Here is a 20916-nt window from a genome sequence, read left to right on the forward strand (position 1 = left end):
AAAAAGCAGTAGAGTGTGCTAAGTTGTAATGGTGTGATATTATTTGTCTTAAGTGTGTATGAAATATGGTTTGATGAATTCTGAAGTGGTTCTGCTACGGTGGATGGAAAGTCAATGACAGACAGTGTTTGTCTTTCTGCTCTATCTTCTTTGCTTGCCAAGAGCAATTAAGGGAGAAAGAGAGGCATCTTGGTCTGGGCCAAACTGCTCGTCTTCCTGACAGCACTGTTGTATTGATCTTTTACTCAAGGCAGGATGGAACAAAGGACAGTGCACAGATATACATCCACCAAAGCCCAGCTGGCAATATTAGCATCCTTTCTATTCATTCATCTGGGCAAGCTATTAACAATACAGCAAAAATCAATGCCGATTTGCTGCAGATCAACACAGAAGTTGGTTAAGGAGAGGGAAACATATCTCTCTGTCTTTTTAGCTCTGTTTAAAGGTCTCCAGTGGCTGCACGGGGTTCGCCAACTCCAAAAAGACGTTGGACACCCACTACATCATAAACACCAGCTCCACTTTACACACAGCAGTTTGTGAGCTCAAGTGCTCTAACTGTCTGGGCTTCAATGAGCTCTCTGAATGGGCCCATTTAAATGAGTTTGGCTAGGGTTGGTGGCACTGTTAGTCTCAATTCATTAGTGTTGAGTACAGGGGTGTGGCGTGGGAATATGGGTGGTAGTGGATTTGGTGTGTGTGTGAGTGTGGGGGGACGCATATGACAGTCCCTGGTTGTTTACTCTGCGGTGTGCTGGGGTACAGGGGATTATCAGCTGCTGTGTGTGTGTGTGTGTGTTTAGGGTTCGGGGGGGGGGGGGGGGGGGGGGGTTAGTTTACTGGAAGAGAAGGACAGGACACAGCACAAAAGCGGTGGTGGAGGAGTGGGGTGAGGAGTGGGGCGTTGTTGGGGTATGAGGGGTGGTGGACAATGGGGCAGGGGGGATCCTGTATTGTCCCCCCTTCGCCAGCTGCCTCCCAGAGCCCTGGTACTGCTCAGCACAGCACTGCTGAATAAATAATAGAATATAGCCACATCCATCCACTCCGGATATAATGGCCATTCAGGGCCTCTACCAAATGCACAGAGCCAGGCAGACAGGCACGGCCACAGCACAGCAGCACAGAGCCCTGAGTCCTGCACCTGCCCACCGCTGCTGTGCCTGGCCTGCACTGTACAAACTCCGCTCAGACGGTTGGTTCTGAAGTTAGCCCAAGTTTAGCATATTTGTTACGTACAACTTTGTATTGAGTTTTAGCACTCATTCACACCGCACATTTAACTGCCTCATTGTTTGACTGTATCAGTTCCTGTTAGTAACATATTGAAGGTAACTCCAGGTCCTCTCCATAATACATGGCTGTGTCCAGTCCAGGGGCCCAGTGGAACATGTGGGAGTCACCCTGTGACTGGGATGAATTAATAATGACAGTTGTGGTGATGGTGACAGTCTCAGCACACTGACACCCTTTGACCCCGTCAGTTCTCTAACCCCTGAGTTGGCTCTCTAACCCCCGAACATCCGGGCCGGTCACCCTCTGAATATCTGAAATGGCTTCTAGGCCTGTACCACCAAGTGTGCCCATTAGAAGAGATGACCATTAGAATATACTCATTCAGGCTAGCTAATTCACCTCTACTACTGTGTCTGTCAGGGAAACTCATTATTGAAATGTAGGCTAAATCATGATACTTTTGGTATTGATGTTCAGGTTCCCTGTCAGAGGAATGCAATCCGCTACTTTAAATACTACGAGCAGCAGCAGCAGTGCACTCTGACCTTAAACAACCCCTTTGTCTAATACCCTTCCTCACTGTTTTCTGGGAATCCTGACTTCCACTCAGGGAAGCTCCCCATCAGTCCTTAACTAAAAGTGAATTCCCTGACCTCTGTCTGTGTCCTCTCCTCCCCCTGTCAGTCCTATTGACAGCGTTAGTCTACCCTGGCCTCTACGCGCTGTTTGGTTCAACCATGTGGTCTCTGAAGAACAGGAGGATTATCATGTTAAATGAAGGGAGGAGCTTGTATGAATTTCACACTCTGAATGAGACCACTGTTGAAATATTAACACGGTGGTTCTTACAACAGTGCCGAGGCATACAAGTGATGAACTGCTGTCCAAACTGTTATTAAGAGATGTTAGGTGTTTCACAGGACTGTGTTTCTGTATAGTATGGCATTTATTATGTATTCTTCATTACTGTCACTATCTAGCAGACACCCATGTAAAGACTGGTTTCAGTGGTAGCTTCAAATCATTCCCCAAGCTTTTACTTGGTTTCAGTGGTAGCTTCAAATCATTCCCCAAGCTTTTACTTGGTTTCAGTGGTAGCTTCAAATCATTCCCGAGCTTTTACTTGGTTTCAGTGGTAGCTTCAAATCATTCCCCAAGCTTTTACTTGGTTTCAGTGGTAGCTTCAAATCATTCCCCGAGCTTTTACTTGGTTTCAGTGGTAGCTTCAAATCATTCCCCAAACTTTTACTTAGTTTATTTTAATTGTAATTTATTCTCAACAAAGAGAAGGCTGGTCAAGGTCATTTATGCAGTGACATCAAGTGAAGGATAACGTCAAAAGGACAGCAAAGGCAAGGACATTTAAAATGCCAACCGTGTGTACATCAGATCCAATCTGGTGAAATAAGTAAACATATCATCAACCATCACATGGTGCTTATTGATGTGGAACATTATGCCTACGCATTACACCTTTAAATGACGCAGTGACCTTCCATTACATATATTCATGCAGCACTGCTCAAGTCTATCTACACAAGTCAATTAATTAGATTGGAAAACAGATCGAGGCAATAACAGCAATTGAGGCTATTTGATTATGAGCTCTAATTGGGTCACAGTTCCTTAGATAATCATATTAATTATCCGTGTTTTCATAGCAAACACAATCACGGGCTTACAGACCAAATACAACAGGTTAAGACAATGTAGCACAGCACCAACTCAATTAGCCTGTTACATTGGTCATCGAATGTGTCAAGTAGTGAATTTAACCCATTTTCTGTGTGAATTTGTATTTGTGTTGGGAATTTGAGGGCATTAGGTTGCACTGGCACATTGTTTTGAGTAATGTCTTCAGACATTGTCTGTCACTCAATACAGTGGGTACGTACATCGGGGCATTACTAGTCTATAATGTCCTGTGTAGGGTAAAGAAAAGGCTCATTCGGAAGACCAACGTTACCCATGTGACCAAACTTTACCCCCTCGCTTATTGAAGGCCTGTCTGCAGAATCTTCTAGAATCAGTATAGAGAGCAGGAGATCAGTAGGTACAGTAGCTCAACGAACCCCTGTCCCCCTCCCCTCCCAGGTTGTGTGTTTAGTAAACCGACCTTCATCCCTCTCCCCCGGGGTCTCGGGGACGGACCCGCCTCTCCATAATTCAGATTGGGATTAGGAAAGTGGGTGTTTGCATTTTAGCTGGAGGGGTGGTGCACTCCATAGCCAAGGTGCCACCTGTGCCAGTTGGGAGGATCCCCCCCCCCCCCCACACACACACACACACATACACACACCCCTCGTGCTCCAAAGAGGGAAAGGGGATTAGGGAGAGAGGGCCTCTTGGCTGCAGTGTCTCCGTCACTCACCGACTACTGTGGCCCTCTGTGCTGAGTGTGAAGCCAGCCAGGCAGGCAGCCGGGGAGACAGTGAGCTTGCTCTAGGGAGCCAGCGCCATCTAGTGAGCACTGCTAGTTTTACAGGGACTGACCAATAGGAGAGGGGAGGCGAGGAAGGGGAGGGGAGAGGCGCTGTGTGGGAGACAGGGAATGGGATTACATAGTCATTAGTCTCTCAGTCAGATCTAGCTAACGGTCTAAGGATGGAGCTTCTTAAGATTTTGAATGTGGACATTTGTGACTGCTGCTTTGTTACACATGAGAAGATTTCTGTAATATAGCCTATTTCAATCAAAATCAGAAGTTGTACATAAGAGGAATGATCCATCATTGCTTGGTAATACATAGTAGGGCTGCACAATTAAACATACAAATCTGTATCGCAATATTGACACGTGCAATATCTATATCGCAAGAGATCCATATCGCATGCAATATTTTGAAACGCATCTCAGCCGCCTGTAATGTCAGTTTTTATAGTTTACTCAGTTCCTCCTTCTCACTGTTAGAGTCGCGTTAAAGATGCACTCCAGGATCTTAAGCACAAGAAATTCGTAACATATCACATGAAATGGATGATGTAGTACACAATTGGATGATGTAGGACAATAAAACGGTTACCCATTTTGGCTCATGGACACCACTTTTAAAATTACTGGATGTAATTATACAAAAGTGTGAGAGTGCATCTAATAGTTGAAAGTCATCCTTACTCTCATCCTTTACTACCAGTTGAAAGTATCATCCTTACTCTCATCCTTTACTACCAGTTGAAAGTATCATCCTTACTCTCATCCTTTACTACCAGTTGAAAGTCTCATTAAGTCTCACTAAAAAGTTTCACTAATCTAAACCTTTTTTCAGAAGTCAATAGTTATCCCCATTGCTCCTGTTGCGTATACAAACAATGTCATGAGAGTAATCATCCTTACTCTCACACTGTACTACCAGCTGTACTATCTATCAGCCTGAAAGCTAGTATGTGTAATGCCAGTGTTGATCTGAGCTGTATTGCTGGGCTACAGTGACTGTTGTTTTTGTATCCGGCCGCCTGTGTATGTGTCTCTGTACACGTATGTGTGGGTGAGTGTGTGGCTATGGTGGCCCATGATCTGACCTCTCTATCCGCAGCACGCTGCACCAGCTGGGGGGGTAGAGAGGGGCACCAGGAGGGCGAGCTGTGTGCAGCTGGCGGGGCTGAAATCTCCCTGGGCCCCAGGGGACCATCAGGGTCCCCTGGGCGCCCCACTCAATCTGCCTGTGGCTGCCGGCCCCCAGAACCAGAGCCACCCTTTGTCTGCTGTTGGAGGAACCCACCACCACAGTACTACTCATCATGACAGTACTACTCATACATCTGGGCTGTTCTCGGAAATTAAATCGCTGTTGGAATCTTGTCATATGCCAGGAAGGGAGATCTTCTAGTGGTGAGAGCACTGATGTCATTGTGTCCCTAGAATGGATAGCATGTAGTAGAGGTCGACCGATTATGATTTTTCAACGCCGATGCCGATTATTGGAGGACAAAAAAAAGCCGATACCGATTACTGGAGGACAAAAAATATATATATATATATATATATATAATATATATATATATATATGTATTTGTAATAATGACAATTACAACAATACTGAATGAACACTTATTTTAACTTAATATAATACATCAATAAAATCAATTTAGCCTCAAATAAATAATGAAACATGTTCAATTTGGTTTAAATAATGCAAAAACAAAGTGTTGGAGAAGAAAGTAAAAGTGCAATATGTGCCATGTAAGAAAGCTTACGTTTAAGTTCCTTGCTCAGAACATGAGAACATATGAAAGCTGGTGGTTCCTTTTAACATTAGTCTTCAATATTCCCAGGTTTAAAAATATATACTTCTCTGTATTGATTTTAAGAAAGGCATTGATGTTTATGGTTAGGTACACGTTGGAGCAACAACAGTCCTTTTTCGCGAATGCGCACTGCATCGATTATCTAGCAGGACATGCTAGATAAACTAGTAACATCAACCATGTGTAGTTATAACTAGTGATTATGATTGATTAAGTTTAATGCTAGCTAGCAACTTACCTTGGCTTCTTACTGCATTCGCGTAACAGGCGGGCTCCTCGTGAGGCAGGTGGTTAGAGCGTTGGACTAGTTAACCGTAAGGTTGCAAGATTGAATCCCTGAGCTGACAAGGTAAAAATCTGTTGTTCTGCCCCTGAACAAGGCAGTTAACCCACCGTTCCTAGAATGTGGGTTAAGAATGTGTTCTTAACTGACTTGCCTAGTTAAATAAAGGTGTAAACGGCAAAATCGGTGTCCAAAATTACCGATTGTTATGAAAACTTGAAATCGGCCCTAATTAATCGGCCATTCTGATTAATCGGTCGACCTCTAGCATGTAGTGCAGTGGACTTTTATGTGCTTTTAGTCCATCGCTATGATTAATACCACTGCTGCTATTACTACACTTAACGAGCCTAATAATCTTGAGTCGATGTTCACGTCATAAGAAGGTATCGACCATGCCCACAAATTGGGGAGAACAAACATTGTTTCCCATTGACCCCGAGGGCTCAATTTTCGGCTGGCGTTAATGCGGCTCTAGTGTCAAAAGCACATTAGTTTGCCATTTAGTCACGTAAAAACTGGCGCACTGGCATTTTGCAGCCCTAATGCCAGGTTTGACATTTTACCTGTCTAACATCAGCGAGCTTGCGCTCATTTGGGAGGGGTCGGAAATATTTTAGGAGTGTCCTTAAAAACATGATCCAAAGTGCTAATTTTAGGCAGCGGAAACGCAGCCTATCCAGCGCTGTTTAGATTTGTTTATTTGTTCTCTTTTTAGGCCTTATCAATAATGAATTTAATCTAGCTTATTGACAATGTTTGGCATGTCCATGCTCAGCCATAATGCAATTTACAGTAGGCCTAGACCCTATATCATTGTGAATGCAATTGAAGCCATGCAATCATACTGAACAAAAATATAAACATGCAGCGCGACACATCTCCTTCGCATAGAGTTGATTAGGCTGTTGATTGTTGCCTGTGGAATGTTGTCCCACTCTCTTAAAAAATGTTGTGTGAATTGGAATTGATTTCAAGGCAATACATAGAATACCGTAAATACACAACTTGAAGCAACCACATTACCATCTCTGCAGCACTCCACCAATCAGGCCTTAATGGTAGAGTGGCCGGACGGAAGCCACTCCTCAATAAAAGGCACATGACAGCCCACTTGGAGTTTGCCAAAAGGCACCTACAGACTCTCAGACCATAATAAACAAGATTCTCTGGTCTGATGAAACCAAGATTGAACTCTTACGCTTGAATGCCAAGGGTCAAGTCTGGAGGAAATCTGGCACCATCCTTATGGTGAAGCATAGTGGTGGTAGCATCACGCTGTGGGGATGTTTTTCAGCGGCAGGGACTGGGAGACTAGTCAGGATTGAGGCAAAATGAACAGAGCAAAGTACAGAGAGATCTAGCAGCATTGTAAAAACAAAGGGTGGGTGTCAATGGAAATAGTCAGGGTGGCCATTGATTAATTGTTCAGCAGTCTTATGGCTTGGGGGTAGACGCTGTTAACGAGCCTTTGTACCTAGACTTGGCGCTCTGGTACCGCATGCCGAGAACAGTCTATGACTTGGTTGACTGGAGTCGTTGACAATTTTTTGGGCCTTCCTCTGACACCGCCTAGTATATAGGTCCTGGATGGCAGGAAGCTTGACCCAAGTGCCAATTCTTTTCAGTCTCCCAAGGGGGAATAGGCATTGCCATGCCCTCTTCACCACTGTCTTGGTGTGTTTGGACCATAATAGATTGTTGGTGATGTGGACACCAAGGATCTTGAAACTCTCAACCCGCTCCACTTCAGCCCCGTCGATGTGAATGGGGGCCTGCTCGGCCCTCCTTTTCCTGTAGTCCACGATCAGCTCCTTTGTCTTGCTCACGTTGAGGGAGAGGTTGTTGTCCTGGAACCACACTGCCAGGTCTCTGAAGTCCTCCCTATCGGCTGTCTCATCGTTGTCGGTGATCAGGCCTACCACTGTTGTGTCGTCAGCAAACTTAATGGCGGTGTTGGAGTCATGCTTGGCCACGCAGTCATGCGTGAACAGGGAGTACAGGAGTGGACTAAGTACGCACCCCTGAGGTTTCCGGGAAGATGGTGTTGATGTGAGCCATGACCAGCTTTTCAAAGCACTTCATGACTGCTGAAGTGAGTGCTACGGGGTGGTAGTCATTTAGGCAGGTTACCTTTGCTTTCTTGGGCACAGGGAGACTCGGTCAGGGAGAGGTTGAAGATGTCAGTGAAGACACTTGCCAGTTGGTCCGCACATGCATTGAGTACACGTCCTGGTAATCCATCTGGCCCCGCGGCCTTGTCAATATTGACCTGTTTAAAGGTATTGCTCACATCGACTACAGAGAGCGTGGTCACACACTCATCCGGAACAGCTGATGCTCTCGTGCATGCCTCCATGTTGCTTGCCTCGAAGCGAGACATCATTTTCGGGAATTTTCCAAGCTGTTTAAAGGCACAGTCAACTTATTATATGTAAACTTCCGACCCACTGGAATTGTGATACAGTGAATAAGTTGAATAATCTGTCTGTCAACAATTTTTGGAAAAATAACCGACTTGCCAAACTATAGTTTGTTAACAAGACATTTGTGGAGTGGTTGAAAACCGAGTTTTAATGACTCCAACATAAGTGTATGTAAACTTCCGACTTCAACTGTATACTTAAATGGGCAATCTGAGATTGGTATATCAACTGGGGACGACGTCGTCGATGCACTTATTAATAAAGCCGGTGACTGAGGTGGTGTACTCCTCAATGCCATTGGATGCATCCCGGAACATATTCCAATCTCTTCTAGCAAAACAGTCCTGTAGCGACGCATCCTCATCATCTGACCACTTCCGTATTGAGCGAGTCACTGTACTTCCTGCTTTAGTTTTTGCTTGTAAACAGGAATTAGCAGGATATAATTATGATTAGATTTACCAAATGGAGCCTCCCGAGTGGCTCAGCGGTCTAAGGCACTGCATCACAGTTCAGACCCGGGTTCAATCCAAAGCTGTGTCACATTTGTGCGGCTGGCATCTGGGTTAAGCGAGCAGTGTGTCAAGAAGCAGTGTGGCTTGGCAGGGTCATGTTTCGGGGGATGCATGGCTCTCGACCTTCACCTCTCCCGACCCCTTAGGGGAGTTGCATCGATGGGACTGTAACTACCAATTGGATATCTCAAAATTGGGGCGAGAAAGGGGTCAAAGTTCCCCCCCCAAAATGATTTGACAAATGGAGGGCGAGGCAGAGCATTGTATGCGTCTCTGTGTGTGGAGTAAAGGTGGTCTCGAGTTTGTTTTCTCCCCCTCTGGTTGCACGTGACATGCTGATAGAAATGAGGTAAAATGGATTTAAATTTGCCTTCATTAAAGTCCCCGGCCACTAGAAGTGCCACTCACAACTTGTAGCTGTATAGTCCGTTTGTTTTTTTGATGCTAGCACTCACTCATGTAGCTGCTAGCACCATCATGAAAAGGGGCATGAGGGAAGCCCTACAATATTACGTCACAGAGTTTCTAAACCCAGAGGCGCAACATCCCGAGACTTCCGGGAACGCTTGTGAAACAGACCAAACAGACCAGGCCGGAGTTTGAGGTATTGAGAAGTCAATGAGAGAATTCATTTTCTTGAAATCGAAAGGCACAAAATATATTTGTGTCAATGTCTTTAGTAGTTGAACATGTCATTTATCCAACCTCGTGAAAGTGACTACCTAACACATATTAATTTTCATGAGAAACTACTTTTTATCGAAGGGGTGCTTTTGATTTGATGGCCTGCACATGCGCATTTTGGCGCAAGACGACAGACGCAATGACTTGTTTCTACGCATGAGCTCAGTTAGCCAACGTCGCAATGACCTACAAGTGTGATCGGCAATTTCTATTGGAGAAGCAGTTTTAGCCTATCTTCATACTGTACTGTCTTTTGATTACGTTATTCTAAGTAGTGAGAAAGCTCGGGAGCAGGCAATGATGACAAATAATCTTTAGACATGTTGCACTTTTCTTAAATGTAGTTTGTAATTGAGTAAAACAAGCTGACATCAAGTACATTGCATTAGGAAGAAAAAGAGCTAATGGGCTAATCTAGGTAACCACTGGTTGTTTTCCCCACTGGTTGGCGGGGAAGTGTTCTTCTGATCATACACTGTAGTTCACTGTGGGAGGAACAGTTAAACAGAGGGCATACAGAGTCAGTCTGGCTTTCACTCCTGTACTACCACTGTCACCAGCCACCACCCCCGCGTCCATTCCCAGAAGCCAAGTAGTCTCCTGGCCACCCCTCCCTTCTGGGCATCCTGGTAATGACACTAATACACTGTAAGTGGATTGGCTTGAGCCAGCCCTGGATTTCACATAAGATGTCTGAGAGCCTCTGGGTTGGAGCAGCAGGGCAGCTGTGCCTGGGGCTACTTCCCGGTCACAAGCCTATGGCAGGGGGCATGGGAACACAATACACACACACACACCGAGTCTGAACTAAATAAAAAGAGAGAATGTCTTTCATGGTCTGGAAGAACTGAACAGTGTACAGGATTTATTTCTAATGGCCATTATCGTTTTAGTGCCCTCCTCTTATACCTCTTATCCTCTTATACCTTCACTTCTTCATTTTCACACACATTTTCACACACATCCTCCCTACCCCTGCATTTACCCTGCGTGGATTAGCTGGGCATCCCAGGTTGATGGTAGGGGAATCTGTCCATGCAGGAAGTAGCCCACTGTTTACTCCCAGCTATCTAGGTATTCCAGAGGATCAGAGCTCAGACCACCTTGTTGTGTCTGAGTGTCTTAACTGGGGACATGACTGTCATCTCTAAGGGATCAACTCCTAAGTCTTTCTGGGCAATTCAGGTAGAAAATACAGCAAATCCCTGCAGCTTTGCATCACTAAAGGATCACCCCTTGACTTCTCTGGCCTCCATTGATTTAGTCACCCGTATTCTGGCAGCCATTGTGGTCAGGGAGAAATTCAAACCAGTCTAATTGGAATCACCCATTGACTGAATGAATGGCAGTAGAGGCACAACCCCGATTTTACTTTACTTTACTTTTATTTACAGAAATTACGCAATATAATTATTTTCAACCTAAAATATTGTCATATAATTATAAATACAGTACAGTTTATACAGGTTTTATACACATTGAATAAATAGCCTCTAAATACCTATAACTTGTAAACTGTAAGCTAAATTATGTTTAATTTGGTCATATATTTATTAGTGTCTCCATTCTCAGTTAAACAGTGTAAAAAGAAGATAATATGAGGTACTTTTGTGCTATTGTCAGAGAGCTTCCTCTCCTGTCAGCTTGGCCAAATTGACAAAGTGGGTCCAGCCGCTCTCCCTCAGCAAGCTGCCATGGTACACAACCTACATGGTGAGGAGAAACAGCAGATCCAGGTACAGACAGATTTCTCTCTCTCTATCCTCCCTCTCTTAATCTCTCTCTCCATCTCTCTCTCCTTCCATCCATCCCTCCCTCCGTCTGGCCAGGTCTGGTGCTGCCCATGTCTCTGTGCTCATGTCGGTGCCTGGGCTGAGGGCTGGGGGCTGGGGCACCGTTTGCCGGAGCGGCTGTCTCTGTCTCTGGCGGTGCCCAGACAAGCTGGTTGGAGGTTTGGAGCGCCCAGCCCTGTGTGCTGGAACGTGGCAGCCCGCCGGTCCCAGGGCTCCCGTCACAAGCCCATCTGCAAATCAGGCCGGCTCCGGCCAAAGCATTAAATTAAATACTTGTTTGGGCTGATTAACAAATGGGCTGTGTTTTTTTTCTTCTTCTGAAAACTAAAAACCTGATTGCGTCAAATGAACAAGAAGATGGAGGTGTGGGTTCTTAGAACAGTCTCAGGAGCTGTGACGGTGTTGGGCTGCTGAAAGGTTTTTGGTGAAGAGCTCATCTGTGGGTGGAAGTGGCCCATCGAAGTCCATTCCCAGATTCATACAGCCACCTGCCTGTCTCAGTCCACTGACAAATGAACAATTAATCTGGTCTTGTAATTGAGTGGCATACAGTATGTTGCTTTAATTGTGCAATTGGATCTGTTGGAACGGTCTCTCTCAGAACTGATTCTGTGGGTGGCTGAGCTGAATTTTTATTTCAACTGTTTGCATCGTACTGCAAAAAAACAGTATTGTGTTGAATGCAGGACATTTTCTCAATCTGCCCAAAATATAACATGGAGTATCTGCCTACAGCAGCCCATTCAAGATGTTCAGAATTTGAGCTAGCAGAGTCATTATGACCCGGGCCAGCGTTGAGAGTTTGATGGAACACTATTGGATCAGTTGAGACTGAGAGTTGGAACTATATGTGGGTGTAACTGTCCATCCCCTTCTGTTCCACCTCTGGCTACCCCCTCTACATAGTCTGGTTCCCAGTTTGGGTTAACCCCCAGTCCAGGATATTGGACCATTTGCCTCACTGCAAACCCAGCACCACAGACTGAATATTGCATTGACCAAATACAGCTACACTCACACACTAAGTGCAATCTGGTGGGACACCTATTTGTAGCATTCATTAAAGACCACCCTGTCGGTCTTAACACTCTGTTACCTTCTGGCTTAAATCCAGTACATTTGATTAATTCAAAAGCTAGACATCTCCCTCTCAGTGACTTCATGCAATTAACTGTGTCACGCCCACTCTTCCGTCTGGTAGCAAATGTCTATACTTACATTTATGTCTTGTTTTGATCAGGAATAATTTATAGGCCTAATTTATTTATCTACCAAGTGTTAGTGGTGAGATCCTGTGACAGGCTGTGTGAGCGAGTCGGAGGAGAGACCTTGCTACCTATGGTGGCTCCTGTCCCCACGGCGTACTGCATTGCGTTCAGCTGCTCTCCTCCCCTCCTGTCCTCCCCTCCCACAGACCCCAGCCTCACAGAGGCATACCGGCAAAGACCTCCGTCTCCTCAAATTAACATGAGCAGGTGTTTTTCTCTGATGTGTTAATTAAGAAAAGCTGCTGTCATTATGCTTTAAGTGGATGTTACAAATAGAACATGTTGTTTATTTTCTCTTCCCGGTGTAAAAAAAAAAAGAAGTGATCAGAGCTGTCACAGAGGCGTGCGTGTCAGCCATCGGGATGGTGGGCTAATTACCAGGAGTTAAAAAACACAAAGTGCACGTTTTAGGATTTTCACATCTCGTCCATTATAGAGGATTTCAGTGTGTCCATCCACACGAATGAGGCTGGAGCAGAAATGGCCTGATGCTGAAACTAAATGGAACTGAATATTAAACATAATGGTTATATTAGTATTATATGTGGAAGTGGAAGGACTTAAGAATGGTACTTTTTAGATCGTTGTTTGACTGTCGGTCTCATTGAAAATGTCAATCTTCTTGCCTACAGTAAAAATCTATTATAAAATGGAAAATATCAACAAGAAGAAATTAACAAGAAGAAGCACATTTGCATATGATTGTTTGCTACTTTTTTAAAACTCCAGTCAAGTGCTATGACTTGTATCTTGGCAGACAGCAGTGTAGTACCTTCCCTCTCAAATTAAATTCCAAACTTCTTCCATTAACAGTTACCATAGCTTCTAGTATGCACCTTACACAGTCGTTGTAATACTACAGAACAATACACTGAGTATACCAAACATTAGTAACACCTTCCTAATATTTAGTAGCACCCCCCCCTTTTGGCACTCAGAACAGCCTCAATTCGTCAGGCAAGGACACCGCAAGGTGTCAAAGCGTTCCACAGGGATGCTGGCCCATGTTGACCCCAATGCTTCCCACAGTTATGTCAAGTTGGCTGGATGTCCTTTGGGTGGTGAACCATTCTTGATACACACGGGAAACTGTTGAGTGTGAAAAATCCAGCAGCGTTGCAGTTCTTGACACAAACCGGTGTGCCTGGCACCTACTACCATGCCCCGTTCAAAGGCACTTAAGTGTTTTGTCATGCCCATTCCCCCCCTGAATGGCACACATACACAATCCATGTCTCAAGGCTTAACAATCCTCCTTTAACCTGTCTCCCCCCTTCATCTACACTGATTTGAAGTGGATTTAACAGGTGACATCAATAAGGGATCATAGCATTCATCTGGATTCACCTGGTCAGTCTATGTCATGGATTCCCCTGGTCAGTCTATGTCATGGATTCACCTGGTCAGTCTATGTCATGGAAAGAGCAGGGTGTTCTTAATGTTTTGTACACTCTGTGTATGTTAAAAAAGCAGATGTGCTGCCTATGCTCTCCAGTATCCTGTGTTGAACCCGGTGCTGTGCGTATGATGTAGCGCTGTGAGCTGAGATGTTGACACCCTTGTAATCCTGCTGTTGGTTATTAGATGGAGCAGGCTGTTGCACCAGAAGTTTTGTTTGGTAATGCGGGATAACCAGCTGCTTAGCAGATGTTGTTTTTCAGCTGCTGCCGCCCGGGAGGGTTAAAGGTGTCCACTCTGGCCCCCTGATGGAGATTTGACCTCCCTCTATACAGGGCTAGCCTAAATCCCGGGGCAGGAGGTTAGGGGTCCTCCAGTCTTACCCAAAATGAGGCAGATGATCGTTGGGGAGTGATTTTAGCCCTGAGATCGTAAACATGTTTTTATCATTTTGATCATGTTAATCCCAAAACATATCAAAGCCATATGATGAGAGTCTAAAAGCTATTGGTGTGAATGGATATTGAAACAGTAGCCACTTTAGAATGATACTGATTATAGGGGTAAGCTGTGTTACTGCACTTTAATGTAAAACAATCATGTCTGCACTAAAAACAATTGCGCATAGAGCTCAAAGAGCCAACAACTTTTAAACTTGTTCCATAAAACCATTTCAAAATGTAATAAGTGGTTTGAATTGCTTTATGAGTGCCCACCTTACTGTTTTTGAATCTATGGACTGGCAGTAACAATGCACTAACAAAGAAACTCTCTCTCTCTCTCTCTCTCTCTCTCTCTCTCTTTCTCTCTTTCTCTCTCTCTCTTCTCTCTTCCTCTCTCTCTCTCTCTCTCTCTCTCTCTCTCTCTCTCTCTCTCTCTCTCTCTCTCTCTCTCTCTCTCTCTCTCTCTCTCTCTCTCTCATATTCTACAGGAGAATATATCAAGAACTGGAGACCACGCTACTTCCTGCTGAAAACTGACGGCTCGTTCATAGGTTACAAAGAGAAACCACAGGACGCAGACCTACCCTATCCCCTTAATAACTTCTCTGTTGCAAGTGAGTCATCTACTGTGCTGGCTTCTAGTACGTCAATTCATCTAAATCAATAATATGCCACAGTGATAAGTAGGCAATGAGGACTCTTTCCCAAAGGGATACCTACAGTTGAAGTCAGAAGTTTACATAAACCTTAGCCAAATATATTTAAACTCAGTTTTTCACAATTCCTGACATTTAATCCTAGTAAAAATCCCCTGTCTTAGGTCAGTTAGGATCCTCACTTTATTTTAAGAACGTGAAATGTCAGAATAATAGTAGAGAGAATGATTTATTTCAGGTTTTATTTCTTTCATCACATTCCCAGTGGGTCATAAGTTTACATACACTCAATTAGTATTTGGTATCATTGCCTTTAAATTGTTTAACTTGGGTCAAATATTTTGGGTAGCCTTCCCCAAGCTTCCCACAATAAGTTGGGTGAATTTTGGCCCATTCCTCCTGACAGAGCTGGTGTAACTGAGTCAGGTTTGTAGGCCTCCTTGCTCGCACACGCTTTTTCAGTTCTGCCCAAAATGTTTCCATAGGATTGAGGTCAGGGCTTTGTGATGGCCACTCCAATACCTTGACTTTGTTGTCCTTAAGCCATTTTGCCACAACTTTGGAAGTATGCTTGGTATCTTTGTCCATTTGGTAAACCCCATTTGCGACCAAAATTTAACTTCCTGACTGATGTCTTGAGATGTTACTTCAAAATATCCATATAATTCTCCTACCTCATAAAGCCATCTATTTTGTACCAGTCCCTCCTGCAGCAAAGCACCCCCACAACATGATGCTGCCACCCCCGTGCTTCACAGTTGGGGTGGTGTTCTTCGGGGCTTGCAACCCTCCCCCTTTTTCTTCCAAACATAACGATGGTCATTATGGCCAAACAGTTCTATTTTCGTTTCGTCAGACCAGAGGATATTTCTCCAAAAAGTATGATCTTTGTCCCCATGTGCAGTTGCAAACAGTAGTCTGGCCTTTTTATGGCGGTTTTGGAGCAGTGGCTTCTTCCTTGCTGAGCGGCCTTTCATGTTATGTCGATATAGGACTTGTTTTACTGTGGATATAGATACTTTTGTACCTGTTTCCTCCAGCATCTTCACAAGGTCCTTTGCTGCTGTTCTGGGATTGATTTGCACTTTTTCCACCAAAGTACATTCAACTCTAGGAGACAGAACGCGTCTCCTTCCTGAGCGGTATGGCGGCTGCGTGGTCCCATGGTGTTTATACTTGCGTACTATTGTTTATACAGATGAACGTGGTACCTTCAGGCATTTGGAAATTGCTCCCAAGGATGAACCAGACTTGTGGAGGCCTACAATTTTTTTTCTGAGGTCTTGGCTGATTTATTTTGATTTTCCCATGATGTCAAGCAAAGAGGCACTGAGTTTGAAGGTAGACCTTGAAATACATCCACAGGTACACCTCCAATTGACTCAAATGATGTAAATTAGCCTATCAGAAGCTTCTAAAGCCATGACATTGTTTTCTGGAATTTTCCAATTCGTACAGTCATCTTAGTGTATGTAAACCTCTGACCCACTGGAATTGTGATACAGTGAATTATAAGTGAAATAATCTGTCTAAACAATTGTTGGGAAAATGACTTGTGTCATGCACAAAGTAGATGTCCTAACCGACTTGCCAAAACTATAGTTTGTTAACAAGAAATGTGTGGAGTGGTTGAAAAACAAGTTTTAATGACTCCAACATAAGTGTATGTAAACTTCCGACTTCAACTGCATACTTAAAGTGTCAATCTGAGATTGGTATATCAACTGGACTTTTAAATGAATGATATACATGTACACCCATTGAATCTTGAAGAGGATCAATTATAAATGACATCGAAACCCTAAATATAAGCTTGTTTTACTCCACCTCAAAGCCTCAAAACATGGTCAAAAGTATAATTTAGATCTCATGGATAGTTCATCCTTGCATTCATACCTTTGTCTATGAATTTGAAAGTGGTCACATTTCTCCAGCCCCATCCCTCAGTTGTTTACCAAAACAACTAGACATACGCTGATAGCCACTAAGCTGGTGGAAACATTTGACTCCTTGGCACAGTTCCTACAACAAAGGCCACAGTAATTACATGGACATGAAACAACTACAACAGTTTCCTATTGTCCCAACACACAACAGAACTGACAATGGCCTCAGATTTTCCTTATGATTGGCTGCTGGATAGTTTTTTTAGGGGAAAGAAAGGACAGTTTAAGGGGGTGGATCCATCCATCAATCCATCCGGCCTTGCTGTGTTACCACTTGGACACATGGAGGGAGCTTTCTTTCTCATTCTCACTCTCACTCTCTCCTCTCTCATTTTCTCCCTCTCCCCTCTCGCTTTCTCTCACTCCATCCGTCAGGAAGCTAGCGCGGCCAGGTTTTAATCTAAAGGCTGGGGGAGAGAGGGTGGCCATACATCCGGCCCCGGCTGGCTTGGCAGCACTACACTATTGCCACATCTGTTGTCCAAAGCTGGGAGGCCAGGTGGTGCTGGGACGCTGGCTGCTGTAGTCAAATGGGCCAGTGAAATGGAATGGTGCAGCCCCGCCTGCCTGCCTGTCTGTCCGTCCCAAGCGTGGGGAGAGATACTGTCACTGACAGACAGACAGACAGACAGACAGACAGACAGACAGACAGACACAGACACAGAGACAGAGACAGAGACAGAGACAGAGACAGACAGACAGACATAGCCTGAGACACTCCCTCCCTGCCTACTTGCCTGCCTGACCAACAGGCTACAGTCTAATGTCAAACACTAAGTACGTCTCAGATAACTCACCTAAATGACTAGGAAACAATGCTATGGTACCTGATGAATATTTTTCCTTCTCCAGAGCCCCATATTTCTAATATATACCATTTGTTAATTACATTTCAATATAGTTTGGAAAATTGAAGTACATGAATACGTGGAGAGTTCAAATGAAGATATATACAGTGCCTTGCGAAAGTATTCGGCCCCCTTGAACTTTGCGACCTTTTGCCACATTTCAGGCTTCAAACATAAAGATATAAAACTGTATTTTTTTGTGAAGAATCAACAACAAGTGGGACACAATCATGAAGTGGAATGACATTTATTGGATATTTCAAACTTTTTTAACAAATCAAAACTGAAAAATTGGGCGTGCAAAATTATTCAGCCCCTTTACTTTCAGTGCAGCAAACTCTCTCCAGAAGTTCAGTGAGGATCTCTGAATGATCCAATGTTGACCTAAATGACTAATGATGATAAATACAATCCACCTGTGTGTAATCAAGTCTCCGTATAAATGCACCTGCACTGTGATAGTCTCAGAGGTCCGTTAAAAGCGAAGAGAGCATCATGAAGAACAAGGAACACACCAGGCAGGTCCGAGATACTGTTGTGAAGAAGTTTAAAGCCGGATTTGGATACAGAAAGATTTCCCAAGCTTTAAACATGCCAAGGAGCACTGTGCAAGCGATAATATTGAAATGGAAGGAGTATCAGACCACTGCAAATCTACCAAGACCTGGCCGTCCCTCTAAACTTTCAGCTCATACAAGGAGAAGACTGATCAGAGATGCAGCCAAGAGGCCCATGATCACTCTGGATGAACTGCAGAGATCTACAGCTGAGGTGGGAGACTCTGTCCATAGGACAACAATCAGTCGTATATTGCACAAATCTGGCCTTTATGGAAGAGTGGCAAGAAGAAAGCCATTTCTTAAAGATATCCATAAAAAGTGTAGTTTAAAGTTTGCCACAAGCCACCTGGGAGACACACCAAACATGTGGAAGAAGGTGCTCTGGTCAGATGAAAACAAAATTGAACTTTTTGGCAACAATGCAAAACGTTATGTTTGGCGTAAAAGCAACACAGCTGAACACACCATCCCCACTGTCAAACATGGTGGTGGCAGCATCATGGTTTGGGCCTGCTTTTCTTCAGCAGGGACAGGGAAGATGGTTAAAATTGATGGGAAGATGGATGGAGCCAAATACAGAACCATTCTGGAAGAAAACCTGATGGAGTCTGCAAAAGACCTGAGACTGGGACGGAGATTTGTCTTCCAACAAGACAATGATCCAAAACATAAAGCAAAATCTACAATGGAATGGTTCAAAAATAAACATATCCAGGTGTTAGAATGGCCAAGTCAAAGTCCAGACCTGAATCCAATCGAGAATCTGTGGAAAGAACTGAAAACTGCTGTTCACAAATGTTCTCCATCCAACCTCACTGAGCTCGAGCTGTTTTGCAAGGAGGAATGGGAAAAAAATTCAGTCTCTCAATGTGCAAAACTGATAGAGACATACCCCAAGCGACTTACAGCTGTAATCGCAGCAAAAGGTGGCACTACAAAGTATTAACTTAAGGGGGCTGAATAATTTTGCACGCCCAATTTTTCAGTTTTTAATTTGTTAAAAAAGTTTGAAATATCCAATAAATGTCGTTCCACTTCATGATTGTGTCCCACTTGTTGTTGATTCTTCACAAAAAAAATACAGTTTTATATCTTTATGTTTGAAGCCTGAAATGTGGCAAAAGGTCGCAAAGTTCAAGGGGGCCGAATACTTTCGCAATGCACTGTATATATAACAAGAATGCAAACTGATGAACTAATATATACAGTAGTGTAGGTGGTGGCCCTATCCCACTAGAGATTTCAGAATAGGGAAATTAATCTGAATGCATATTACAGTAAACACTCCAATATAAATGCCTATTGATTGATGGCAGTACAGTTACTGGAGCTCTCTCCTAGTATGTTTAGCTGAAGCAAAACAATCTCCTCTGTCTGTATTCCCCCTAAAATGACTATGTTGTGTCCAGCGCTACTACCTACTGGAACTCCGTCATGACCTTGTTTTCTCTGCGCTCAGTGGGAGACTCCATTTTATTAGCGGAGCAGGAAGAAAGAGGTAGAGTGCGCCTGCGACCTTAGCCGTGTCGTCATTAACCTTCCCGCCTATATTTAGGCCGTCCCGCCGTTTGGTGGCGGCAGAGATGAGGCCAGCTGAGGGAGGGAAGTCATTACCTACTGGCACGTACAGGCTCAACACTCTGTTTCAGCTGTCATCTGACTGAACATTGTCCCCAATAGCTGCTGTAGCGGTGACAGTGGAGCACACTGCAAAACTTTTCCACAGTTGGCTTGAAGCCGCATCTGGCTGTGTCTGTTCCTGGATGGAATGAGACAGCTTTAACTTGGTGCAAAGTGTTGTGTTTTCTGCAGTACAGTCCATCTACATTGAGTGTATAAAACATTAGGAACACCTGCTCTTTCCAGGACATAGACTGACCAGGTGAAACCAGGTGAAAGCTATGATCCCTTATTGATGTCACCTGTTAAATCCACTTCAATCAGTGTAGATGAAGGGAAGGAGACAGGTTAAAGAAGGATTTTTAAGCCTTGAGACAATTGAGACATGGATTGCATATGTGTCATTCAGAGGGTGAATGGAGAAGATAAAATATTGAAGTGTCTTTGAACGGGGTATGGTAGTAGGTGCCAGGAGCATCGGTTTGTGTCAAGAACTGCAACACTGCTGGGTTTTTCAGGCTCAACAGTTTCCCGTGTGGTTCAAGGATGGTCCGCCACCCAAAGGACATCCAGCCAACTTGACAACTGTGGGAAGCATTGGAGTCAACATGGACCAGCATCCCTGTGGAACGCTTTCGACACCTTGTAGAGTCCATGCCCTGACGAATTGAGGCTGTTCTGAGGGCAAAGGGGGGGTGGAACTCAATATTAGGAAGGTGTTCTTAATGTTTGGTATACTCAGTGTATGTACATACTCAATAACAAAGCTAACCTACTCTTTCATCACAATTAACTAGTATCAACAGCAACTAGTGATTGGGGAAAAAAATCTTTACAGTTACATAACGCAATATTATTTTTGGATGATATTATATTGATATTTGACTCCAAGTATTGATTTGTAAATGTTTTTATTTAGTTTTAGTTTTATAAAGCTACTGTAGGTAATCGGCTGTACCTATGCCAAAACTCCTCTATTTCTCATCCTATACC

General features: G+C 44.0%; 1 protein-coding gene across 2 annotated transcripts in view; it reads left to right on the plus strand.

Moving 5' to 3' along the window:
- Window positions 1-20916, plus strand: part of akt3a (AKT serine/threonine kinase 3a) — a 134044-nt gene that overhangs the window by 90542 nt on the left and 22586 nt on the right. For both annotated transcript variants that reach the window (XM_021576349.3, XM_021576348.3), the window contains exon 3: window positions 14782-14907. In XM_021576349.3, the coding sequence (XP_021432024.1) occupies window positions 14782-14907 (126 nt within the window). The remainder of the gene's footprint in view (window positions 1-14781; window positions 14908-20916) is intronic.

This window comes from Oncorhynchus mykiss, chromosome 20 (assembly GCF_057628025.1).
Source record: "Oncorhynchus mykiss isolate SJ-2025 chromosome 20, ASM5762802v1, whole genome shotgun sequence".
Taxonomy (NCBI): domain Eukaryota; kingdom Metazoa; phylum Chordata; class Actinopteri; order Salmoniformes; family Salmonidae; genus Oncorhynchus; species Oncorhynchus mykiss.